This window comes from Bos indicus, chromosome X (genome assembly GCF_029378745.1).
Source record: "Bos indicus isolate NIAB-ARS_2022 breed Sahiwal x Tharparkar chromosome X, NIAB-ARS_B.indTharparkar_mat_pri_1.0, whole genome shotgun sequence".
Classification (NCBI taxonomy): Eukaryota; Metazoa; Chordata; class Mammalia; order Artiodactyla; family Bovidae; genus Bos; species Bos indicus.
The window spans coordinates 98,358,618-98,385,014 of record NC_091789.1 but is presented as its reverse complement, the minus strand read 5'-3'; the positions used below and the strand labels follow the sequence as shown (position 1 = coordinate 98,385,014).

General features: G+C 45.5%; 1 protein-coding gene across 3 annotated transcripts; it reads right to left on the bottom strand.

The window, feature by feature from the left end:
• Positions 1–781: 781 nt before the first annotated feature.
• On the bottom strand, positions 782–25,047 carry GPR173 (G protein-coupled receptor 173). 3 transcript variants are annotated; one of them, XM_070784497.1, is made up of 3 exons: positions 24,296–25,047; positions 23,646–23,733; positions 782–4,755 (listed from the first exon to the last, which is right to left on the bottom strand). In XM_070784497.1, the coding sequence occupies exon 3, from the start codon at positions 4,656–4,658 to the stop codon at positions 3,537–3,539; it is 1,122 nt and encodes a 373-aa protein (XP_070640598.1). In that variant the 5' UTR covers positions 4,659–4,755; positions 23,646–23,733; positions 24,296–25,047; the 3' UTR covers positions 782–3,536. The 3 variants fall into 3 exon arrangements, with proteins under 3 accessions (XP_070640598.1, XP_019811842.2, XP_070640597.1); XM_019956283.2 differs by lacking the exon at positions 23,646–23,733 and having other exon boundaries at positions 24,296–24,452; positions 24,668–25,047; XM_070784496.1 differs by lacking the exon at positions 23,646–23,733.
• Between the last annotated feature and the right edge of the window lie 1,350 nt (positions 25,048–26,397).

The window sequence follows — 26,397 nt, the reverse complement described above, 5'->3', positions numbered from 1 at the left end:
TGAGCAGGATGTGCTCAGATAGACTGGAGAGCCTCGCTGTCATTCTCTCCCTCCTCCCCCCTCCCCGTCAGCAACTACGCACTTCTTAAATCTGCCCCTTCCCCTCAGCCCTGCTTTCGCCACTGCAGCGGCGAAATCGGAGGCGGCAAACTCGGGGCTCGGGTGGCCCTGAAGGAGCTTGGGGTTTAGAAATCGAAGGTCTTTTGGGGCCAGGTTTTGACGTGGCGTTTCCCATTTCTGCAAAATGGCTCTAGCAATAATAATCACACCAAAAAACTAACTTCCTCTGCGTCATGAAAATTATTGTGATTCTTTCTAGGACTTTCTATTTCTTCATCAACTCCATACTTCTTTCCACCCTTTCCTCTCAATTTCCTCAGTGTATGCTGCTTTTGATTGTATTTTAGATTTTGGGCGGGAGGAGGGGCAAGTGGATGGTCTCTCATGAGGCACAGTGGTGGGGTTCTGACTTCCGTCTGGGATTCGTGTCACAGGTCTGCTTCCCACTTTGAAACCCTGACAAAATCACTGCCTTTTTCTGAACTTGTTTCCTCTCCTCTAAATCAGGTGTCACTAAAAAGACATTTAGAAAACTGCCCATTGCAGTCTTGTGGTAGCAGAGAATTGGAGACACCTACAGACACATCATCCAGGAGAATGAATAAGAAAAATGTAACATATGTATAAGATGGACTACTAGAATGAATTAGGTGTAAACACGGCAACATGGCTGGATATCTCAAAAAACAGAATGTTGAGTGAAGAAAGAAACGGAACAAGATTTATAGTACAATACTGTTTATGTAAATTAAAACATAACAATACCATACATTTTCCACATATACACATATATGTAAATAAAACATATGAATGGTGGATTGGAAAAACACACGTTAAATACACAAGAGTGGGGTGCCTATGTGGGAGGGGGGATGGTATTAGGGATGGGTGATGAAGTGGACAAAACAAAACAAAAAAGAATATAAGGGCTTCATATGGACCAATGATGACACAGTGTGCCAAGAACTGAGGAATATGGTCAACTCAATTCTGTGCATCTCATAGAGTAAAGTAATTGAGCGTCCAGGGAACAGGCTGGCTGGGGAGACTCCCAGGCTTGTTTGTTTGTTTTTTTCCCCATGACATCCATCCCTCTGAATTTAATCAAAGCTTACCAAAATCCCAGCTGTATACAGTGGATCCTTCTGAAGGGCTCCTATCCCAGACCGAGCAGTCCCTCCATAAGCTATTATTTTGTGTATATGTGTGGGGGGCATTACCTAACCCAACAGTTCCCCCAAGTTTGATCCCCAATTACCAGTCCCCATTCTCCATGGTGGTCCAGTTTCAGGAACACCTTATCTGGGTTTTTGAGAGGAGACTCATACAGGAGTTGGGAGTGGTACCTGGGGGCTCCAGACTTTTGGAAGAGATGGGATTCTCAAGTATCCTGTCCTCCATGTTCAGAGCCTGGGCCAGGGGAGGAAGATCTTTTGAGATGGGAGTCTACGCTCTTGCTACATCCATACATATCATTTTCAAATTCCATCTCTCTGACCACTCTACTTCCTGCTGTAGGCACATACTGTTTTTTCTTCTCTCAATTAGGTGCATATGTGCACATGTGTGCTCACATGCACTGTATATGTCTCCACATACAGGCATTTGCTCACATGTGTGCCCCAGGCCAGAGTGCGCCCCAACAAAGTCACACAGACACACTGTCTCACTTGACCATACCCCCCTACATATGGTCATTGCAGATAGGGCACACACCCACCCACACACAGAGACAGAAAGAGAAAACATCCAATATAGCATTGTTCATTTCAGTTTTCCATTTACAAAATCCAATGGTGAATCCAGGCAGTTAGAAAAAAGAAATAGAGGAAAATCCTCCTGAATGTACCCTATCTACCCCCACCCCACTCCCTGGGAAAGGCACCCCCATCACTATCACTGAGAGAACAGGTACCCCCCCTGTATACCAGTCTCTCAGCCACTCTGGCCTGCCTTTCCAGGGCCACTGCATAACCAGGCTCATTAATGTCTCTCCTGCCTAGAGTGCCTTCTCCATTCCTCTTGCTTAAGTCAAGGCTTGCCCAGTTCCGGAGCTGTCTTAGGGTAGGGAGGGAGTGTAGGACAAGGGCTTCTATAGGGGAGAGAAAGGGGGTGAAAAAATACAGATCTCCCCCTCTCCCAGGAGATGAGAAGGGGACAGAGAACTTGGGAAAGACCAGGCAAAGAATGCCAGTTTGGCTCACCAGTCCATAAGACTTGATGTGAACCCAGAGTGGGCTCTGCTCTGGGAAGGAGGCTTTGGATCTCCCACCTGGGGAATCTGGCTGCATTCTGCTCCACTTGGGGTGGAAGTAATGGTGGAGGGAAGAAGAGGGGAAGGGCTGTTCAGAGCAAGTAAGTCGGGGGCTAAGGGCCCAGAAGGCCAAGGGTTACCACAGAGGGACTTGAGGCCCCTGAGGCTTTAAGGGACAAAAAGAGGCCAGAGAGGAATGGACTCAAGTCCACAGTGCCTTGGAGCTTATACCACTATGACTTACCAAGGAGAGTAGCATGAACTCAGGAGACAATTCTGGGGTTCAACTCTGCTCTGTCCCCAGGCTTTGGGATTCAGCCATTCTGGGGAGTTTGACTTTCTCCCTACACTTCCCTGGAGGGGTGCTGCTCCTGCCTTTATGGCACCCACATCGACTTCAGTGGAGTTGGAGTGGATTTCCATCCTCAGGAAGAGCTGAAGGATGGTGATCCTGGAGGCAGCTTGAGAGAATGCAGCCAAGCTGAGGTCTCTTCAGCTTGAGGCATATTGCTAGCATCCTGCTCTTCACCTAACCTGGGCCCATCCCAGAGGCCCTTCTCCCTCCCCTCCTTGTTTCTCAAACAGATGCTCAAGAAACAATTGGGAAGTCTGGACACGGTAGGGATGGATAAAAGACTGGCCTTGGGACCAGGGTTAGCCTAAAACAACATTGCACACAACATAGCAATTAAACCTTGCTCCCTGGGGACCGAACACCCACTTTGGTCCCTCTCGTCAGCAGATCAATTTCATCCAGACCTTGCTAAAGGACTTGGAAGGAGAGGGTGCGTGGGAGCAGAGGGGACAATAAGAGCTCTAGAAGTCTATTTTACAGGACAAATTTCCCCCTTCTGGACAATGTCAGAGGAGAGACATTAGAGCAAGAAAGCCTGTCTCCTCAGCTATGAGTAGGAAAACCTGCATTTTCAGTTTTTTTTTTTTTTTCTGAATTGTCACTTCTGAGAGGAGAGACACTGTAGAAGTGGAGGAGGAGGAGGTGGAGACAGGCCCCATAGGACTAGAAATGCATCTTTCCCAGTCCCCACCCAGTCCCTAGCCCTGGGGAGGTGTTGGCAAAGGTGCCTAGATTCCAGGTTGTTCCAGGGTCTGGGGCTGGAGCTCAGAAAGAAAGGCTCCCGTATGGAGCCCTACCTCTTCCCTTCTGTTGGCTCCATCGTGGTGGCCACGACCTTCTCCCTGCCTGTCTGCCTACCAGCCTGCTTCACATCACACAGTAGGGTTCTCTAGGAGCTGGGGCACCTCCTGTGCCCCAGCAGGGGGCGTGAGTCCTCAGGCACTTCTTGAGGTCCTTGTTGAGCAGGAAGCAGACGATTGGGTTGACGGCAGCCTGGGCGAAGCTCATCCAAACAGCAGTGGCCAGGTAACGGTGTGGCACCGCGCAGGCTTTCACAAACACTCGCCAGTAGCAGGCCACGATGTAGGGTGACCAGAGGAGCAGGAAGAGCAGTGTGATCGCGTAGAACATACGGCCCAGCTGCTTTTCACCCTTGACCTCGTCCATGCCCAGCAGCCGCCGGCTGGCTGCATGCCCATTCTGCCGGATACCCAGTAGGGTTGGTGGCATGGGCCCTCGGCCAAAGCCAGCGATCCAATTGGCAGCAGCCTGGCCAGTGGCCCCAGGGCCATGGAATGTCCAGTTCTGACTGATGGCTGGCACCATCTGCACAGGCTTCATCTTGCGGTGACGATACTCGAAGAGGAGCAGCTTGCCATAGACAGCATGTGTGGCTGCCATGAGCACAGCCAACATAAGCATGAAGCCCAGCGTGTCATTGGCCTTGAAATAGCGATGCTCAAAGATACACTGGTCCTCCTCACGGATGAACTTGTAGGTGCCCACGTCGAAGACAGGTGGGAAGGCCATGGCCACAGACAGGGTCCAGGCCATGCAGATGACAGCTGCGCATGTCCAGAGCGTCATGCGCTTGGCATAGAAGCGGTGGTGGGCGATGGCCATGTAGCGTGTGACGCTGATGCAGAACAGCATGAAGGCCGCATGGAAGCAAAAGAGCACAGCCATAAAGGCCACAATCTTGCAGCTGAGCGCACTGAAGGTCCATGAGGAGCCGTGGCGCACAGAAGCCAGCACAAAGGGGAAGCAGACGGCAGAGCGTATGCCGTCAGCCAGGCACAGGTCCAGCAGAAAGTAGTAAGGAGCCTTGTGCAGGGCACGGTCCTTGAGCACCAGCAGGGACAAGATGGCGTTGCCCGCCAGGCTCACGCACATGATCAGTCCCAGCAGCACCAGCTTCACGTAAGCCACTGCTGATGGTGGAGACAGTGCACCGCTCACCTCCTCGGGCTCTCCAGTGGTGTTGGCCATACTGAGGGGCAGGGGCTGCTCCCAACCCTATGGGGTCAGCCAGTCCAGTACTCGATGGGCCCCAGGGGACTCCATCAGTTGTTCTGCTGGGCTGCACCTGCAAATGAGGATAATGGGGGAGACACAGACACAGATAGAGGTATGAGGGCAGGAGAGAGTGTGAAAACACACACACAGGGGCAGAGAGAGTGAGGAAGGACAGAACAAAGAGAAAATGGACACCAATTGAGACAGAAATGGAGGGGATGAGAAAGAGTTAGAAAAGATAGGGAGACAGACAGAACCAGAGAGACAAGAAGAGGGGGAAAGAAGGAGAGAGTAGGGAGGGAGAGAGAGAAATACAAGAAAAAGAAACAGTGAGAAACAGATGAAAAGGAAAGGTGAGGAAGAAAGAGAAAGGGCAGTGTTAGTGTGTCTATGCGGCCTCCCCTCTTACTCCCAGCTGGTGTCAGGCCCTGCCCCTGGCCCACTGCTGCTCCTCCTCCCTCCTTGCTGCGTGAGGGGTGCTTCATCTCTCTGGATGTCCTCGGTTACCTCTTTCCTCCATTGGTGGGTCTGTGGGATGGGGATGTGGGTGCAGCTCTTCTCTCCCTTTGTAAAGCCCAAAGGTTGTGTTCTTCAAACTTTTAAAACTGCCACCCATAAGAAATACATTTTACATCACAACCTGATACACATATACACGTGTACATAGAGCTGAATACAAAGTTTCACAAAACAGTACAGATTATATATGTAATGTACCTCATTAGCTTTTATTCTATTTCACACTGTTTTTTTTCTTTTTGGTTAACATTAGTAGCCACTCATTAAATAGGTTTCTTTATTCATAATGAATGTGTTTAGCACACTCATGGAACAGAGGGAAGATCAGTGTGGTTGGAAAAGGGCAGGCAAGTAAGACAGTAGAAAGTGAATTCACAGAGGGGTCTGGGGCCAGATTGTGCAGGGCTGTGAGCCACGACAAAGACTTAGGTTTTTACTTTAAATGAAGTGGAAAGTATGTGTGAACATAAAGATATAGGTATGCTTGTATGTACTCATTTCTTGAAAAACTATTTATTGAGCATCTACTGTGTGCCAGGCACTGGTGACACAGATGTGAAATAAACAGACAAAGGTCTCTGCTCTTGTGAAGTTGACATTCTAAATAATAAAGAAGATACACAGGTGAAATATAGTAGGTCAGATGATGATAAGTTCCTAAATTTAAGGAGGGAAGGGGGATAGGAAGTGCCAGGGGTGGAGGAAGTACAGTTTTGTTTATTTATTTTTGGAAGTACAGTTTTAAATGAGGTGGACAGGGAAAGCTTCATGGAAGAGGTGTCATCTGAGCAAAAAAAATGGGGGAGGTGAGTGAGCCATGTGGATATCTGGGAGAAGAGAATTCTAGGCAGAGGGAATAGCCAGAACAAAGGCTCTGAGGTGAGACTGCACGCAGTACATTTGAGGAAGAGTAAGGAGGTAGGTGGAATGGAATGAGCAAGGGGAAAGTGGTAGGAGGAGAGCTCAGCAAGGTGGTAAGGTCAGATCATATAGGTCACACTGAGGACTCTGACTTTTAATCTGAGTGAGATGGGTGCCCTGGGAGAGTTTTGCACAGAGATAAGATGTGATATGACTCAGGATTGAATGGGATCCTGCTTGCTGTGGTGAGGAGCATAGACCATGTGAGGCGAAGGTTGAAGTAGGGATACTACTTAGGAGGCTCCTGTAGTAATCTAGGTAAGAAAACAGCACCCTTGTGCCCCCCTGCCCTGCTTTATTTCTCTTCCTGGAATTTCTCTCTTTTGATGCACTACATAATTTACCTTTTTTTATAGTTGTTTTAATTTATTTATTTATATTGTCATATAGTTGATATAAGTATTATATAAGTTACAGACAGTGATTCACAGTTTTAAAGATTATACTTCATTTATGGTTATTATAAAATATTCACTTTAAAATTTTGATTTATTGCCTGCCCTTCCCTATTAGAAGGAAAGCTCCAGGGTAGGGATTATCAATTCACAAATTCTAGAAGAGCAGTGCAGAGCCCACCGTAGGCTCTCAGTCAAAAGCTGTCAAATCAATTGGTTGAGGGACTAGTGGGGGGCTAGTGGCTCAGGGAGGGCCACCTGGAGGCATCCATGTAGGATTTGCTGAGAAAGCAGTCTGGGCAGTGTATGAATGGGAGGGCACAGGAAAGCTTGGGGGTAAGTAGGAGAACTCCTGGTGTATGAGGGCTGGGTGGGGGATGTAGGGTGTGATAGGATAGCAGGGCAGGTTTCCCAGGAAAGGCAGTAAAGCAGAAGCCAGAGAAGCTCAGAACTCCTGCTGGGGCTGGGATGGGATTAAGGTTGGAAGAGGTGGGGCTTGAGTGGATGTCTTTCTACCCCCTCCCTCCATGGAAAATGGCTCCCCTTTGCACTGTTTCTCAGTTCAATCCAACTGAGCCTGTCACAGCCACCTGGGGCCAAGCTTTTCTCATGGTACCCCAAAGTCTCAGAGCCAGTGCCAGTGTACTGAGAGAAGGTGCTAGGGCAGAGGCTTGAGAGAAGTGGAGTTGGTGGGCCCCTTCAGCCCCTCAAGGCCTCACAGCTCCCACACATCTGTGGACCAGCTGATAGCTGGGTGTGTGTAAACATGCACACACACACACACACACACACACACACACACACACACACACACTCCTTAGCCTTGAGGAGTGGCAGGGGGAAGTGATAGAGACAGAGATTGAATGTAAGAGAGTCAGAGAGACACACAAGTGACAGAGAAAGAGAGGAGCAGAAGGAGAGAGATGGAGACATAGGAATGTGGCAGGGAGGGGTGGGAGAAATAAACAGAGAAAGGAGAGAGGTTTACATAGAGAAGAGGAGATAAAAAGAGGAAGAAGAGAGGAAGTAAAAAAAAAACCAGACAGACACACACAGAGAAACAGAGACAATGCAAGAGACCAACACGGGAGAAATATAGAGACAGAAAGAGGAAAATAAAGAGATGAGAGTGGGAGAGAGAGACAGAGAGAAAAAATAGAGACAGAGAGGGAGGGAGGGAGGAGACAGAGACAAAGAGTAAGGACAGGGATAATGCCAGGAAAGGGAGAAAGATGTAGAGAAATAAAGGGACAGGGATGGGGAGTGAGAGGCAGATATAGAAAGGTGATGGAGATAGAGAGAGGCAGAAATAAAGATGGATACAGACAGAGGGAGACACAGAGACAAACTAAGACCAAGAAAGTGGATAATGTGTAGCTCAGAGTCTCAGTGAAAACAAAAACAAACACTAAAACGAACAAACAAAACAAAAAACCATAAAACAATACCAGCAAACAAACAAAACCCTGGTGTTGCCTGGAAAGCTGGGGTGATAATATAAAAAGTGAGGAGAGGGTTCTGAGCACGGGCAGCCACGGCCTGGGACCATCCGACACTAAGGATGCATGTGCATATGCGTAACACATACACACCCGCTTGTGCCCAGATGCCCTTAGACAGAGATACACAGACACCAACACACATCCAGAATCACATAGGCTACTTCTATAGAGACCAATGGACAGCAACCAGCTCACATATAGGGGCACTGGTGTGCATGCGAGGTGTGCATACACACACACACACACACACACACACATACACACACAGTATATTGTGTATGCTGCCTCATTCACATGGCACAGTGTACCCCTGCTTAAACACCTGCGCTTTGTTCTCAGTAAAGGTATTACTGCCCCCTAGGGGAAATTTTGGAAATTTATAGGTGCATTTTTTGGTTGCCACAGCGCTGGGTGTGTCCTTCTAACATTTTTGGAGTCCTTCGTGAGGATGTTGGCTGTCCAGAGACCTGTAGGGCAATTCTACACAGTCAACATATGTCTCACATCCCACAGAATTTTGGACTTGGCGTGAACTGAACCTAGACACTAACTCTATTTCACTGATAAACACAGTTGTTTCTTTGATTTAATGCATCCTGAATTATCCAGGAATGTGGCTATCACGTTAAGTCTAGAGACTATGCTTTGTTTTGTGGAGCACTTTCCTTGCATAGTTCACTATTTAGGAAACTCTCATTCCTAGGCCTTTGCCTGTCATTTTCCTGCACTTTGTACAAAGGGCAGCTTCTGATTCTTCCCCTTCTCTAAATCCATGTTTACCTGTTATGTTACAAGCCTTTAATTCACTGAATCTCTTAGGGAGTGTCATGTCCAAGCATTTCTGTATTGAAATACAAATTATTTTCTTATAAATCACTTTTATTTCTTATTTATTAGAGTTAATACAATGTGGATATGGTATAATATACTATATGTCTTCTTTTGAAATTATATATGCAGAGAGGTTATATTATCTAAGAACTTACTGTCCAGATGGTAAAGGGGTGTTACAATATATCTTACATAAAAGAGGGTGTTGTGTACAGGAGGGCTAAGAATTGCTCATGTGCACAGACACACTCAGACACACACGCATATACACATACATGTGCAGTGGCCCACAAACCCATTAATTACAACTCCCCTAACACACACACAAACTCTTAAATCCTGAGAGATACACACACGTAGACCTACTCATTGTCACTCACACTCAGGCTCATATATACCCTTTGTCCCAGTGTACCTGATTATTCAAATCCTCTCATGTATTCAAACTCTCGCAACACAGGTATGAAAACAGTGGCATATCTGTATTATCACATATACAATCATGGTTACACACGTTAACACTCAGTGACATACACCAGCATGCTCACATGCACTTGAACCCTGACACACACACACACATATATATACACACAAACGCACATATGTATGTGTATACAGACAGACTGCCCCTCAGATACCAACAGAAAAATAGACTAGTTAAAAACTACTCACATATACACACATGTACATACTCTAACACACAGAGACCAACTGATCCAAGATGTCTCACACAGATTAGTTACACTCACCAACACAGATGTGTATACCCTAGCACAGGTACACACAGTTGCCCATTCATGTACATTATGCAGAGAAGTAGACCAGCTCCAATGAACACACACACACACACATACACACCCCTTAGCAAAATGCAAGCACAAGCAAACACAAAGAGAAAAGCCAGATATAGTATATACAGATACACTCTCACACACAGATGTCTATACACACACAATCTTGCTCACAACTCAGATACACTTACTTGACATATACATCCTGCAACAGGTATATATCAAGAGACAAACCTGTGCAAGTGCACAGAGCAGCCAACTCTGGAACATACAGGCAGAAACATTAGCAGAGCTGCCCTGGGCTGGAGCAAGATGGGGCTCAAGGGGACCCTGTGAGAAGGGAGGTTGTAAATGTCTGGACTGCTTCCTGTAGGAACATCCCAGATAGTTGGATTATTACTTTGATTGCCACTTTTTGTTCATAATCAGTAAGACTTTTTGCTTTTGCCCATACGTGTACAATGTTTGTTTTTCTTTTAATTTTATCTCATTCTTATTTTGGGGCATTTTTTTTCCTACAAATATAGAAGGGCTATATGATTGTAGCTGTTATTACTATTACATAGTATCATGTGCTCAGTTGCTCAATTGTGTCCGACTCTTTGCAACCCCATGGACTGTAGCCCACCAGGCTCCTCTGTCCATGGGATTTTCCAGGCCAGAATACTGGAGAAGGTTGCCATTTCCGCTTTCAGGGAATCTTCCTGACCCAGGGATTGAAACTGCGTCTCTTGTGTCTCCTGCATTGGCAGGTGGATTCTTTACCACTGTGCCACCTGGGAAGCCCTATATAGTATTAGTGAAGTGAAGTCACTCAGTCGTGTCCAACTCTTTGCGACCCCATGGACAGAAGCTTGCACCAGGCTCCTCTGTCCATGGGATTTTCTAGGCAAGAGTACTAGAGTAGGTTGCCGTTTCCTTCTCCATATATAGTATTAGGTGTTCCTAAAGAGAATATACCTATTTTGTTAATTTCCTTGATTATTGCTTCTTTATTTTAAAAAAATGTTCTCTTCTAGAACATTTCAAACAGAAATGTAGAAGAATCCTGTAACGAACCTCTGTGCACCCAGTGCCCAGCTTCACGAACAGTCAACTCATAGGGTCTTGTTTCACCTATAACCTCATCCAGTTCTCCCACTTTCAGAGTATTCTGAAGCTTGTATATTATGCCATTTCATCCATAAGAATTTCAGTAATTATTTCTAAAAGATAAGAACTCTTTAAAAAGTATTAGAACATTTTTATTATTTCTTTGCTTATTTATTGATTTATTTGCTACTGGCTTTTAATATTTAAAATTTGGCAAATCTGATTCTTGGCAGGATTTCATAACTGATTTCACAATTAATTTTTATCTTTTATTAGGTAAAAAATTTGTCAATAAACAAGTGCAGCCTGACGACAGTTGAATTGATTCATTAAAGAGAACTCTAAGCCTTTCTGAGTAATTGGCCTCTAATTAAAATAAATTAATTTAAAAAAAGAGAGAGAGAAACAAATTCCACCAAAAAAATATATATAGAAGACCTAGAACTTGATTTTTGGGGGGAAAAATCAATTTTCAGAAGTCACAAAGGTCTGCTGACCCCTTCAATACTTCATATTCAAGTAGATTTAATTTTTAAGATATTTCTTTCCTCATCAAATTGGATTTTTTGATCAAATCTGGAAAATCAGGAGACTCATGAGACAAACGCAGTAGTCTTCCCTCCAAATATCCAGGATATTCCTAATTTAAACAATTTAATGAGGATTGTCTCAGACTTGAGTTCAGCTGCCCAATTAGCCCTCTCTTCCTCAGCCTAAGCATGGAAAAGTTATCAAAAGAAACTTTCCCAGTAGGCTATGTTGATCAACAGACCACAAAACAATCTATCACACAGAGAAAGATATGGACCTGTTGAAGCATCTAGAAGAGCAAATTAAGAAACTGGGCTCTTTTTTGAGATGAGTTAGAACATTCTTAGATGGAGCTCAACCAGCTAGTAACAAGGTTATGCAATTAACCAGTAAAGCTAAGATGCCTGCCCAGTAGAATCTTATATGTTAGCAGACTGCTGGGAAATTGTCCACACATTTGAGACCAAATAGAAAAGGGGACACTTTCAATGATTTCTGCAGGAGACACACTGATGACAGGTCAAGGGATATCAAGATAACACTAACTCAGAAGATCACTGAATCAAAGGAGTTTTCATTTTATATTGATGTATCTTAGGATGTTGATTAACTGTGCTTGGTTTATAGTACTGGTCAGAAAGCCTTAAGAGAAATGCCAGGAGAACCAAAAAAACTAAGGTTGAAGTATTCAAAGTGATAGATAAATATTTTGAAATATTGTGGAAACTCTGCACAAGTCTGTGGACTGATGCTGCTGTTGTGATGGCAGGAAGTTTACAGCTGGAATTTGTTCTGAAAATGCTGAGAGTCATCCATGCTGCTGCTGCTGCTGCTAAGTCACTTCAGTCATGTCCGACTCTGTGTGACCCCAGAGACGGCAGCCCACCAGGCTCCCCCATCCCTGGGATTCTCCAGGCAAGAACACTGGAGTGGGTTGCCATTTCTTTCTCCAATGCATGAAAGTGAAAAGTGAAAGGGAAGTTGCTCAGTCGTGTCCGACTCTTAGCGACCCCATGGACTGCAGCCTACCAGGCTCCTCCATCCATGGGATTTTTCAGGCAAGAGTACTGGAGTGGGGTGCCACTGCCTTCTCCGAGAGTCATCCATGGAGGAGCCTTAACCTATAAAAGTTTGCCCAAAGGTCTAACTTCTACTGTAAATGATGCCAGGTGAATTTAATTAGATCCAAGGCATTACCCACCCACTTATCAAGCTTTCTCTGAAGCACTGGAATCAGTATACGTTTCTCTATTGTTTTAAACCTAAGTGTGTAGGATATTATAAAGGGGCTATTAGCGAAAAGAAAAATTTCAGCATTCATTTGTGAATGATTCTCCCTTTGCAGATTTGATGCTTACTGGCTTCAACACATGGCTCTTCGAGCACGTGAATAAAATATATCAAAAATTTTCAACACTCAAAGATACATGAAAGTATATTGACAAGGTTTATGTATTTGAAGCCAAACTTCACCTTGGAAGAAGTCAAATGAAGTATGGTTCCTAGATGTAACTAATGCTTAGATGTAACTAAGATTCTAAGGTAATACTAAAGAAAACTTATTATGAATAGAACAAGGTCTACTTAGGGGAAAACTTCATTATTTTTAAATACTCAAAATGAAAATTTTCTGTTAGATGTAACTAATGCTTAGATGTAACTAAGGTTACATCTTAGTTACATGTAACTAACGTTACATCTAACTAATGCTTAGATGTAAGGTTACATTCAGTTCAGTTCAGTTCAGTTCAGTCACTCAGTCATGTCCGACTCTTTGCGACCCCATGAATCGCAGCACGCCAGGCCTCCCTGTCCATCATCAACTCCTGGAGTTCACTGAAACGCACGTCCATCGAGTCAGTGATGCCATCCAGCCATCTCATCCTCTGTCGTCCCCTTCTCTCCTCCTGCCCCTAATCCAACCCAGCATCAGAGTCTTTTCCAATGAGTCAACTCTTCGCATGAGGTGGCCAAAGTACTGGAGTTTCAGCTTTAGCATCATTCCTTCCAAAGAAATCCCAGGGCTGATCTCCTTCATTAGATGTAACTATGGTTCTAAGGTAATACTAAAGAAAACTTATTATGAATAGAACAAGGTCTACTTAGGGGAAAACTTCATTATTTTTAAATACTCAAAATGAAAATTTTCTGTTGGATTCAAAATTCATGACTATTTGTTACAAGAAATTTCAACATCACATTTGATTGAAAGAAAACAAAGAGGGGTTAGATTTCAAGAAGGATCTCACCTCTGAAGCACAAAATTCAAAGGCTAAGAATTATTGATTATTGATGAGAAAAGTTTTAATCAATTAAAAAATACCCTCTATTTGCTACCACTTACTTATGCAAATGGTTTCCTCTTGACAGTGATTACTAAGAGACAGAAGAGGTTGTGTAGCTATTCCCAACATAAAACCTGGGTCTGCCTAGCCATGGCAAGAATGAGTGAGTTATAAAGGGGAGGTGAAAAAGGGAAGCGTGCCCAAGCAGTTGTTCCATTTTTTAAGAAAGGTTGGTATGGTGTGAAAGCACCAGACATATTCAACATAAACTGCGCCTGATGCTTCAGAGAAACCAAAATGATACCTGATGACCCCAAAACTCATGCTTTTAAGTGAGCTTTCCGAACCATGCTGCTACATTTCATACATTCAAGCTAATTACGAGGGCATTAGGGCAAACTATGCCTAAACAACCTCCACGGAATGGGTCTCACCTTTTGACATCAAGAAGAGGCAGGCCACAATGGAAATTTATATCCGTGTCAAAAGTACCAATGGTTAGTTGCTTCATTTGTTTTGTTTGGGTTTTTACCAAGAAATACAATAATGATATAAATTATCTATGCTCAGCACTAAGTGATTTACCAAATCATGATGAAAATGACCATAAAATAAATCAAGACAGTCCTGACTGAAGATGCAGAAGTGGGCATGAATGTTGACCATTACAGATTTGCACGAGTGAATTAAAAAGTTATGTTTACAGAAGTGAGCTCAAGTGTGCCATGAAAACAATTGGAAAAGATTTCATTGGAAAGTTGCATACAGGGACTTCCTCGGAGGTACAGTGGTTGAGAATTTGACTGCCAATGCAGAGGACACAGGTTTGATCTCTTGTCTGGGAAGATTCCATGTGCCATGGGGCAACTAAGCCTGTGTGCCAAAACTACTGAGCCCACGCTCCACAACTACTGAGGCCCACATGCCCTAGAGCCTGTGCTCCACAACGAGAGAAGACACCACAAGAGAAACCCACGCATCGCGATGAAGAGTAGCCCCACTCAATGCGACTAGAGAAAGCCCACGCACAGCGACAAAGACCCAGTGCAGACAAAAATGAATAAATAAATAATTTTAAAAACTGCATACAAATCCAATACTAAATAACTTCTAAAACTTGGCATTTTAATTTCCTTATCACAATTTTCATAACATAAATAAAATGTAAGGAATTTCTTTTCCCCAAATCCCAGTACCCCGAAATCCTCTTAAAGTTTACTACAGTGTGCCATACAAATATTTCACCTCTGTGTGCTTGACACATTCACAGCTAGTCATATTGCATAGATACTTGCATACGCAAACAGATACACAGCACACAGGCACAGGTGTACATGGAGATTCAAATATGCACTCACATCCAGACTTACTGCATCTGATAAGTGCAATCAGATGCTCACACACGTACCTCTTTTCCTACACAGAAAGAGTTAGGCATGTGTGTAGGTGCCCACCTACCAGCAAATCATGCAAAGATTTATATAACACACATATAATCACCCTTCTATAGAAATACAGCCTTAGGCACTGATACATTTGCCATTCATATGGGCACGTGCAGACACACACACCTACAGACCAAATCGTATGGACTTATATGCTTTCAGACACAGTCATACATGCACGGATGTAAGATCTGACATTCACACACAGGGTACATCCTGCTCACATCCTACAGATCCAAGCCCTTCCCCACCCCAGGCTCTTACACTAAGAGATTTGAACCTACTATCTTATATAAATCCTACCCCGGTACACATACATATATACACAGTACAGACTTGCTCACACACACAGACAGATGGCTCAGGCTCATTGCTACATACATAGAGGCAGGTAGGCATGTGGAGCAATGCAGACTCATGTATACACACACACATAGCCACTGCTGCTTATAAACATAAACAGACACACTGATTCACACCTACACATGCATTCACATGAGGCAGAACACATATCTTAGTACATGACCATAAGGCATAAATCCTCTTCACACATTCACATCGACCCACATCATCACATATAAACCTGAATACCAACCTTCTTACATTTACAGACACTCACAACATGCATACATTTACACTCTGACCACTAAAAATCCCATTTACAGATAAAAATGCACTGTGTACTACCACAGATACAGGTATATGCACTCACACACTCAGATGTGTGTATGCTAGGAAACATACACACAGGGCCAAACCCCCTCCATCAACCTCCCAGAACCATGCTTCCATTCTCATACACTCATGGTTTTATACACACACTGGGACACATATAAGTACAAACCCACTTTTATGTACAAACACACTCTCACATACAGCCAGGATGAGCAAATACATGTGGATACTGATAATGGCCAATATGCACACAGAAACTACCCCGTTCACACTTGCAGATGGGCACATGTGACAATTTTAGTACTGGGTAACACCATATAAGGTGCCAAACACAGTCCAAAGCAGTTTTTGAATAGTAACTCATCCAATTCTCATCCTATGAAATAGGTAGTATTATTACCCTACTTTACAGATAAGAAATTAGGGCATAGTTGAGGTTAGGTGACTTTCCCAAAGCCACACAGCTAATAAAGGCAGAACTAGGATGCAAACTCAGAGCCTGGCTTGAAACCTTACAGATTCAACTTACTCACATGTAGAAACACACTCACCTCATACACATATACAGATACACACTACTCTATCACAAGCACATGTACACACAAGCCGTCTACTCAGGCTCAGGAACAGTCATATACATACACATACATAAACACTCCATACATATACACAAACATATATATGTCTGTATACACATATACAGACAATCCAGCAGAGGTGTATTTTGCCCCAGGAAATACATACACATTCATATACATTCCCCAAATCATGCACCCCACCAAGACACGCCCACACTATCAAACACACACATATACCACCAACACACTGTCTAGATAAATCCACATCACATACAGATGTGCCCACATCCATAGATACACTCCCTACCCAGATATAATAAACTGTGGAAAATTCTGAAAGAGATGGGAACACCAGACCACCTGATCTGCCTCCTGAGAAATCTGTATGCAGGTCAGGAAGCAACAGTTAGAACTGGACATGGAACAACAGACTGGTTCCAAATAGGAAAAGGAGTATGTCAAGGCTGTATATTGTCACCATGCTTATTTAACTTACATGCAGAGTACATCATGAGAAACGCTGGGCTGGATGAAGCACAAGCTGGAATCAAGATTGCAGGGAGAAATATCAATAACCTCAGATATGCAGATGATACCACCCTTATGGCAGAAAGTGAAGAAGAACTAAAGAGCCTCTTGATGAAAGTGAAAGAAGAGAGTGAAAAAGTTGGCTTAAAATGCAATATTCAGAAAGCAAAAATCATGGCATCCAGTCCCATCACTTCATGGCAAATAGATGGAAAAACAGTGGAAACAGTGGCAGACTTTATTTTTTTGGGCTCCAAAATCACTGCAAATGGTGACTGCAGGCATGAAATTAAAAGATGCTTACTGCTTGGAAGGAAAGTTATGACCAACCTAGACAGCATATTAAAAAGCAGAGATGTTACTTTGCCAATAAAGGTCCGTCTAGTCAAGGCTATAGTTTTTCCAGTAGTCATGTATGGATGTGAGAGTTGGACTATAAACAAAGCTGAGTGCTGAAGAATTGATGCTTTCAAACTGTGGTGTTGGAGAAGACTCTTGTGAGTCCCTTGGACTGCAAAGAGATCCAACCAGTCCATCCTAAAGGAAATCAGTCCTGAATATTCATTGGAAGGACTGATGTTGAAGCTGAAACTCCAATACTTTGGCCACCTGATGTGAAGAGCTGACTTATTTGAAAAGACCCTGATGCTGGGAAAGATTGAAGGTGAGAGAAAAGGGGATGACAGAGGATGAGATGGCTGGATGGCATCACCAACTCAATGGGCATGAGTTTGAGTAAACTGGGAGTTGGTGATGGACAGGGAGGCCTGGCGTGCTGCAGTCCGTGGGGTTGCAAAGAGTCGGACACAACTGAGTGACTGAACTGAACTGAACCCAAACACTCTCACACACTATCCACATATATTCACATGCACACACATCACTCAGATATATTTTATCTCTCTCCCATACACCATCCAGAGAAAACCTCATACATCCTACTTAGATATACCCACTCCCACATGCCCCACCCCAAGTGGGTACACTATTCTTTTTCTCACACACTATTTAGATGCACCCAGTCTCACACACACACAATACTAACACACTATCTCACACACACATCATCTAGATACACCTCATACATATATATCTCAAATACACCTACATTCAGAGGCACTCCACCTAGATACAGCCACACTTACACAAATTCCCAACTCAGTATACCCACACTCTAACATACAACATTCAGATACACCCAAACTCACATTTCCAATTTAGAGCCCGGATACCCAACCCAGGCACGCCTACAGTCTCTTTCATATGTGGTATTAAGACACACCCACAATGATACACACACCATTCAAAAATACTATACTTACACACACCTCACCCAGATACACTCACCTAACTCAAATACATCCAAATGCACATAATCCAGAGACACCCTACACATAATCCAGAGACACCCACTCACACACAAATCCTATCCATATACATCCACACTTCTCTGTCTCTCTCTCACACACATAAACACACAGAGCCCCACTCATACAGCCCCAGCTAGATACATCCTCTCATACGTATACACAATATCCAGATTCATCCCCTGTGGACCACTAAGACACATTCACACCCACATGCATCATCTAGGTATGCTCCACTACCATCTAGAAACATCTGCAAATTCACACACACACAGCCACCCAAGTATATCCAACTTTCACACATACTGTCCAGGTGCACTTCCCCAGACACTCTACTGACCAGATACACCCAATGTTCTTATCCTCTCCACACCACCCAGATGCACCCACATTCCAAACTCACACTTCCTACCCAACAGTGTCCCCCAAACACTCTTCTACATACCTCATCCGATTATACACATACTAACATACATACTCAAGTATATATACACCCAGATACACAATCAAAGCTGTAACAACACACCATCCAGATATACCTTAATACACTACCCAAATACACCTCTGCTCTCACCCACCCACCATCCAGATACATTCACATTCAAACACACTCCATCCACACAGTTTCACCAACAGCCCATATGTACCACACTCTCTCACACATCATCCAGATATACCCACTGACACACTTACATTCACTCCCTGACCCAATCAAACCCAAACACTTCTACCCCATCCAGATACACCTACCCACTCCTTCTACTGGATACATTCATGCTCTCACACTCCCATCACACTCAGAAACACCTACACACTCTCTTACATACACACACACACACACACACACACACACACACATAATCTAGCTCCCCCTCTCTTAATCACCATCATCAAGAATACCTACCTGCCACACACACCATGAGAATAAACCCATGCTCTCTCACATACACCACACACATCTCACTCACATATACCCCTCACAGCATCCATAGATACTCCCAATTATATACACACTCACACTTCACCCTCACCCAGATGTGCCCAAGTTCTCTCTTACACACACACACACACACACACACACACACATACACACCATATTGATATACTCCATACACACTTCCAGTGCCTAGATACACTTGCGCTCTCACCCACCTACACACCATCCAAATTTACCCACACTTGAATGCCCTAGTCCAATACACCCATACTCCCTCATACACTTACTCTACTCAGAAACACTCACACTCCCTCTTATACACATAACATAGATAGGTCCATAATGTAAAACATACATCTAGATAGCCCCTCACTCTCTCTTGCACCACCCAGATACACTCATACCCACATATCCCTAAAATATATACATTCTCATGTATCTTCCCACATAGCTACACCCAGAGTGTCACTCATATCATCCTCCACCCAATAGGCCAATGGTCTCATAGTGCCTCACAAATGCATCATTCACATATACCCACATCCACACTCATCACTCTCAAATACACTCAAATGTCTCACATACAAACCCTACCCAGAAACACCCAGGGTCTCTCTTACATACACACAAACTAGATCCTTCTCTCTCTCTCATCAAATATAGAACCTCTTCCACACACACTCACTCTACCTGAATGTGCCTTCCTTTTTCACTTATACATACACATTTAGATCTAGAATTCTCCCTGGATAGCACAATTTGGGTGCTGTGTGTAAAAACCATTTGCCAACCTTTGATACCACACAATGCCATTTTGTTCTGTGCCTTTGGTGGTGGCAGGAAGAATGGGAAAAGAGGTCTTTGTGTTTCAAGAAATCCTTTTCTAAAGGGGTCACAGGCCCCGTTCCCTAGTAGGACATCAGTCATTATTGGTTTCACTTTCTGAGTGTGAATGATAACAGGAATTATCCCGAGATCCATACAAAAGCCCCACACATGGTCAAGGCCAGAGAAACCCCAGAAGGTGGTCATGGATTGCTGAAGTGTTATGGCTTCTATTCTCTAGGATTTCTACACAATTAAAGCCAGACATGATCTAGCAGGGTACCACTGACCTTCAGACATGCACATAAATACATGTTGGGGTACACAGAGCATAATGCAGACTCACAAGTATCCTCCCTTGTCTTCCCCTTCAATGATCAGACCTGTCTGCACAAGCCCAAGGCCAAATCTCTTTCCCTGAGACATGCACGTGAACAAATACCTACACTCATCCCTACACATAGGTACTCCCATGACAGTGAACACTCATGCTGCACTTGGTCCCGCATATGCACATCCACTTATCCTCAAACACAGACATATAGGCATAGCATACATTCACATGACATAATGCCCACGAAGGACATACATTCACTCACAAACACAGGTGTATACACAGGCAAATTTATGCATATGTCCACAGACAGGCAAAGACTCTTTATCATACCCAATAAGACAATGAACAAACATGATACACAGAAGTGAGCTCCCAAATATATACATGTACAGTCCCAGACATTACCACATAAGCATAGTTACACATACTCACACAAAGATGTACTCACACACACAAACACCCAGATGTGCACATGCTTATAATTTAGATGGTGTACTCATACATGGCATTCTAACACACACAGACATACACACAACTGGGCATGTACACCTATAAGCATATTCACATGAACTTAGGCTTGTACATCATTCCTCCATGCAAGAAATCAGACATGAAGACACAAATTACTTACAAAACACGCTCACTCACAATTATACACACCATGTATGTATGTTGACACATGTTCATACACCCACATGAGAAACTATGCAAACAAGAGTCATGCACATGTGGAAGAATAGTCACATATTCTCACAAACTTGTACACCTGCACAAGAAGAATTGCTAACACCCATCACAGACACGCTCATGCAAAGACATCCTCACACACACACACACTCAAATGCACTTACAGATCAAGAGGGGTGTGTATATATACTCACTTATACTGTTCTACAACATACACTCCAAAACAAACAATGGTAAACACAAATACACATATACAAATAATTAAGAACTGTACAAACTGGTACAGTTTGGACACCTGTACATTCAGACAGACACACACATGGGCATATTTACACACACATACACTTAGATGTGTGTGAATACACAGGCAAATATATAGACATGTTCACTCAAGTGCACACACAGCTAATATTCACACATACTAGAATACACACATACATTCAGTCACTCACAGGCATTTCCACACTCACACATTCAAACTCACTCAGAAATTCAAACAAAATACATAATGAGACGTGTGCATCCAATAATTATGAGTAGTTGCTCATGCAAACCACACTCAGAAATGCACTTACACACAAGTGTACCCACAAACACAAGTAGACGTATACATGAATGTAGCCATTTACCTATGCACACAGCCTTTTGTGCATATATTTAAAGGTGTACAGCCCTCAGCCATACATTCAAATGTGCACACATAGGCAAACCCAAAAGATATACTTTCATGCACAAAACATGTGCACTCACATACTCTCCCCTTCCCACACAATTAATTCTTTTTATACTAGTGTGACCATCTACACTAACATTTTCCTAATCAGATGTGGACCCAACGGTCTGTCTACAGACAATATGTTTTCAAACATGTACACACAGACATAGACATAATTCAAAATGTTGGAGAATCCATAAAGACATTCACATACAGGCCTACTCATACAAATACATGACAGGCACACCTATGCAGAAGCGTGTTCACACACACATACCCTCCCATACATGCATGGACACACACACACACAAGCCCGTTCACTTAGAAATACACCATTTAGATGCACCTATACTCATATGCACACATGGGTACACACAAATGTACACAGTCAGATATACCCAGGAAATCACCTAATAGGATATGCACACCTAGGCATTCTGAAACCCTCATACTCATACACATACAATCAGACATGTACATTCAAAGACAAATGGATACCACACACATATAACAAAGCCAGATATTCAACAGGCCTATTGGCTCAGAGAAACAACACCCTCACTCAGGCTTAGGATCAAATATGCCCATTTGCTCACCCAGACAGATATGCAAAGTCATACCCACTCCCTTGTACAAATATGATCCTACTCAGACACCAGCACACTTGCACACCATCATGTGACTACACATTCATAGTGCCCATGAGCAGGTGCACACACAGAGCCATATGTTTCCAGGTGCACATATATACCCATGTTTAGGCCTAGATGCCTCTGGACCACGTGTGGGAGTCTCTCCCTTCTGTACCAAATGCTTCTTTAGAAAAGTCTACTCTGTACCCCAGAATGCCACCCCTCCCTGCCCCCACGGATGAGGTCTTCTGGGCCTCAGTGTTTCCCCTCCCTCTACTCCTCCCCTGGCTTTGACAACTGTCCTCCAGCAACTGACCCCTCAAGCAGTGGTCCACCACATCTCCACATTCAGAAACCAACAGTGGACCCAACTGTCCTTCCAGCCCAAGCTCTATGTTGGGAACTCCCTGGGACCTGTCCCCCAGAGCTCTGGCTGCTACATGGGCCACACCCGAAGCCCTGTGATCTCAGAAGCTTCAGCCTTGTCACCAAGCCCTGCCAGCCACCAAGCCAAACTCTTGCCAAGTTTCCCCTCAACAGGGAGATGCATACATCACCAGGGTCAGCAATGCTGCAGGCTACAAGCCAGACCTCTGCTAGCTCATGGGGGCTCAAGCCTCTATATGTGTGTGCACAGACAGGGGCAAGTGTAGGGAAGGATCCTGGAGGAGGGTGGGGGCAGGAGGCTCTGCCTACAGCCACCACGTATTCCTCCTTAGACCAACAGTCACAACACAGAATTGCTCCTGTCTCCCTCCCTTCCATGCCCCTCCCCCATTTACCTACCTGCTGCCCACCCCCTAGATCTCAGCAAAGACCCTGGAGAAGAGGGGCCAGTCCTTCCTCCAAATAAGTAATGACAATATTAACCATGAACAATCACCAACAATATTGACCATGAGCTTTGCTGACATTGCTTCAGGGTCACTTCTACAAACATCCTTTACTTACATGCACCAACTCATTTTGTCACTACACACACCCATGAAGGAAGGGTTACCAGTCTCTTTGACAGATGAGAAAACTGAGGTTCAGTAAGTTTCACTTTCACTATAAGTTGCAGAGCCAGTAGTTGAGGGAGGTCTCCCTGGAGAATCCATGTTCTCCCTGTACCAGGCTTTCTTGCCTCTTCAGGCAGAGGGATGACTGGCCAACAGCATGCAAGGCCACAATATCTGGGGAGTCCCAGACACAATGTGGATGTCTGAAACAGACTGAGAGCCTTGGATTAAGGCTAGGGCTCACACTGTGGAGGCAACCATGTTGTGCCTGCCCCTGCAGGGTGTTGCGTGGCATGGTCCTTGCCTCCCCCCTCTCATGGCATCAGGCAGTCTAGGGCCTGGAAGTGCTTCTCACCCCCACCTCACCTTCCTTTTAGCCCTACAGTGGCTTCCAACCCCTAGCTGGAAATCACAGCAGTATCCTCCGTAGTGAGTGAGCAAAAGTCTTTGCTACCTGTGGGGAGAGACAGGGGAAGGAAGGAAAGAAGAAAGCAAGGAGTGGGGGGTGGTCTGGGTTGGGAGCAGCTTCTCTACCCACCTGCCAGCTCATACACATGGGCAGACACACATACACAGACACACGCTGCATGCCAGCCAAGGAACCTGGCTGAGAGTGGAGAAGGGAGAGGAGGAAGCTGCAGGACGCTGAGCCTGCCCAGGGTGCAGGCATTGTGAGGGGAGCACAGTCAGGCTCCAGACATGCCTTCCACAGATAGCACACAAGGAAATACTAACACAGCCTCGTGCTCAAACGCACCCATAATTATAAAAATAGACCCTGTACAGGGAAACAGGTGGTGGTTCCCTTCCTCACGGGACATTTGGGATCGAGGAAGATAGGGAGGGCTAGAGGACTCTCCAGGCTTGGGTGCCCAAGTAGTCCTTGTGATGGAGCAGAAAGAGAGACAGACAGAGTCAGAGAAAGAGAGCATGGCAGTGATAGAGACTCTGGAATATGTGTGGGGGGACATAAGTCCCAGCCCCCCATCCTCGATGGAGGGATGCTGACTACTTACCTAGGCTCTCTCAGCAGGACTGTCTTGAAATCCAGGGAGGATGCTCAAGCTGTCTCACTCAGGATAAATCACAGCCCAGGCCACATTGTGGGACCCTCAGTGATCTGGCAGCCAGTGACACTCCTGCTTCTGTTGCCGTGGATACAGCCGGGCTGGTCTAAATCGAAGACATTAGGGGAAGCAGGCACTGGAGGAGTGCACTGGGCAGGGCTGGGGGTGATGGGGAACACCAGGTGGGCAGCACAGAGCCTTGAGGTGCCCAGCTAGCTGGCAGGTGGGGGTCCCGGCAGGTGTTTCCCCAACTACACACTCCCTCCCCCATCTTCATGCCTCCGCCAAGCTGCGAGGGGGGCCAACACTGGCCCCTGCTACCTGTCTGCCTGTCTGCCCGCCTGGCTGCTGGTCTCCCCCTTCCCCCTTCCTGTCTGCTTGCTGGCCGCGCCTTTTGTCCTCAGAAGACACGGTCCCTGCGGGGCCTCTGCCAAGCCTCTAGCAGATGCTCAGGGTCCTGGGCTCCTCCCTGGAAGCACCCGGGCCATGGCCTGGGAGAGCCCCAGGTTGGGGGAGCTCTCATCCAGGCTCAGCCCGCTCCCCAGGCCTTCAGGGATGGGGAAGAGGTGCAGGTCCACAGCCAGAGGCAGCAGCAGAGGTGGAGTTGAGAAGGGGATGGACGCCAGAAAGAGGGGGTGGGGTGGAGAGAGAGGCTGGCCTGATAGCTGTGTCCTGGGTTTTAGATCCGGGTTGAGGAGGGTGGCTCAGAGCATCCGAGGGGGGTCCTGATGCAAAACAGGGGCACTATGAGCCTGCCGGAGGGACCCTCCAGGCTTGGGAACCACCCCAGTTCACACAAATGTAGGTCCCAAGATGCTGGGGACTCCCAACGTGGATAGGGCATTGGCGGGGAGCTCAGGGCACTAAGCTGGACCCCATCCGGCCTGTCCGTCCCCCCTCTCCTCGATTTGCACGGTCCCTGCCTCAGGGGCGGGCGGAGGAGGGAGGGAGGCAGGGAGGGAGAGGGAGGGAAGGAGGGAGGCAGAACAGGCAGGGAGACTCCCAGCCGCCAGCCTGGTCCTCCCTGGGGTGGGGCAGGGAGGGAGGGCTGGCGAGTCCGGGGAGCAGCCGGCTGGCTGGCTGGCCGACTGGGTGGGGATGGCTGGCGAGGTGGCTGTGCTGCCAGGACAATAGCTGGCTGGGGAATTCAGACTCTAGTTTTTCTGAGATGCTGAAGAGGGGCACGCATGGAGGTGTGGAGAGGTACCTAAGAGGCCGCTCAGAGAGCAACTCACACGGGCTACAAAGTTCAGGGGAAGCAGGGGTAGGAGGGATCTGTGGTTGGGGTCAGGGCAGAAAGGTCTGTGGAAGTTTCTCAAAAGCTTTCATATGGGAGGGATGCTTAAAGCTCTGAGAGGTAGGACAGACAATCTCATTTAGAATGGGCATTTTATGAATGGGTTCTATGGGCATTTTCCCAAGAAGGCCTGCAGGTGGGCAGGTGTGGGGGGGGGGGCGGGGCTGGGACCGCTGCCCATCTCTGAGCAGTCCTTCTCAGGACATCATCTCCTGTGCCACCCCTACTTTCTCTGGGTCAGTAGACAGACACGAACCCATGACAGCAGAATGGGACGGGTGAGGAGGAAGCCTTATAGGCAGAGGTTCGAAGGCAAGGAAAAAAATATTTCTGTCCTGAATAGATTAAATTGAGACCACATGATGCTATAGTGGTTCCCCTAATTTATAGCATTTAAGAATTCAAGTTCTCTTCATATACGCAATTTTCTTCTATTTCTCTTCTTCCCTCATTCACTGGTTCACTCGGTTATTAAACATGGCTGTATGCTAGGTTCAGGGTGCTTGTGTGTGCTCAGTTGTGTCCAACTCTTTGCAACCCCATGGACTGTAATCCGCCAGTCTCCTCTGTCCATGGCACTCTCCAGGCAAGAATATCAGAATGGGTTCAGGTGAATCAGATTTACTCTCTGCCCTTAGGAAATCCCTGCTCCATTACCAAGTTGTGGTCCTGCAATCCACCTGCATCTAAAACCTCATCTGCTGCTGCTGCTGCTGCTGCTAAGTCGCTTCAGTCGTGTCCGACTCTGTGTGAC

Coding starts and splice junctions, on each gene's coding strand:
- GPR173 (XM_070784497.1), bottom strand. CDS start 4,658: ATGGCCAACACCACTGGAGAGCCCGAGGAGGTGAGCGGTGCACTGTCT.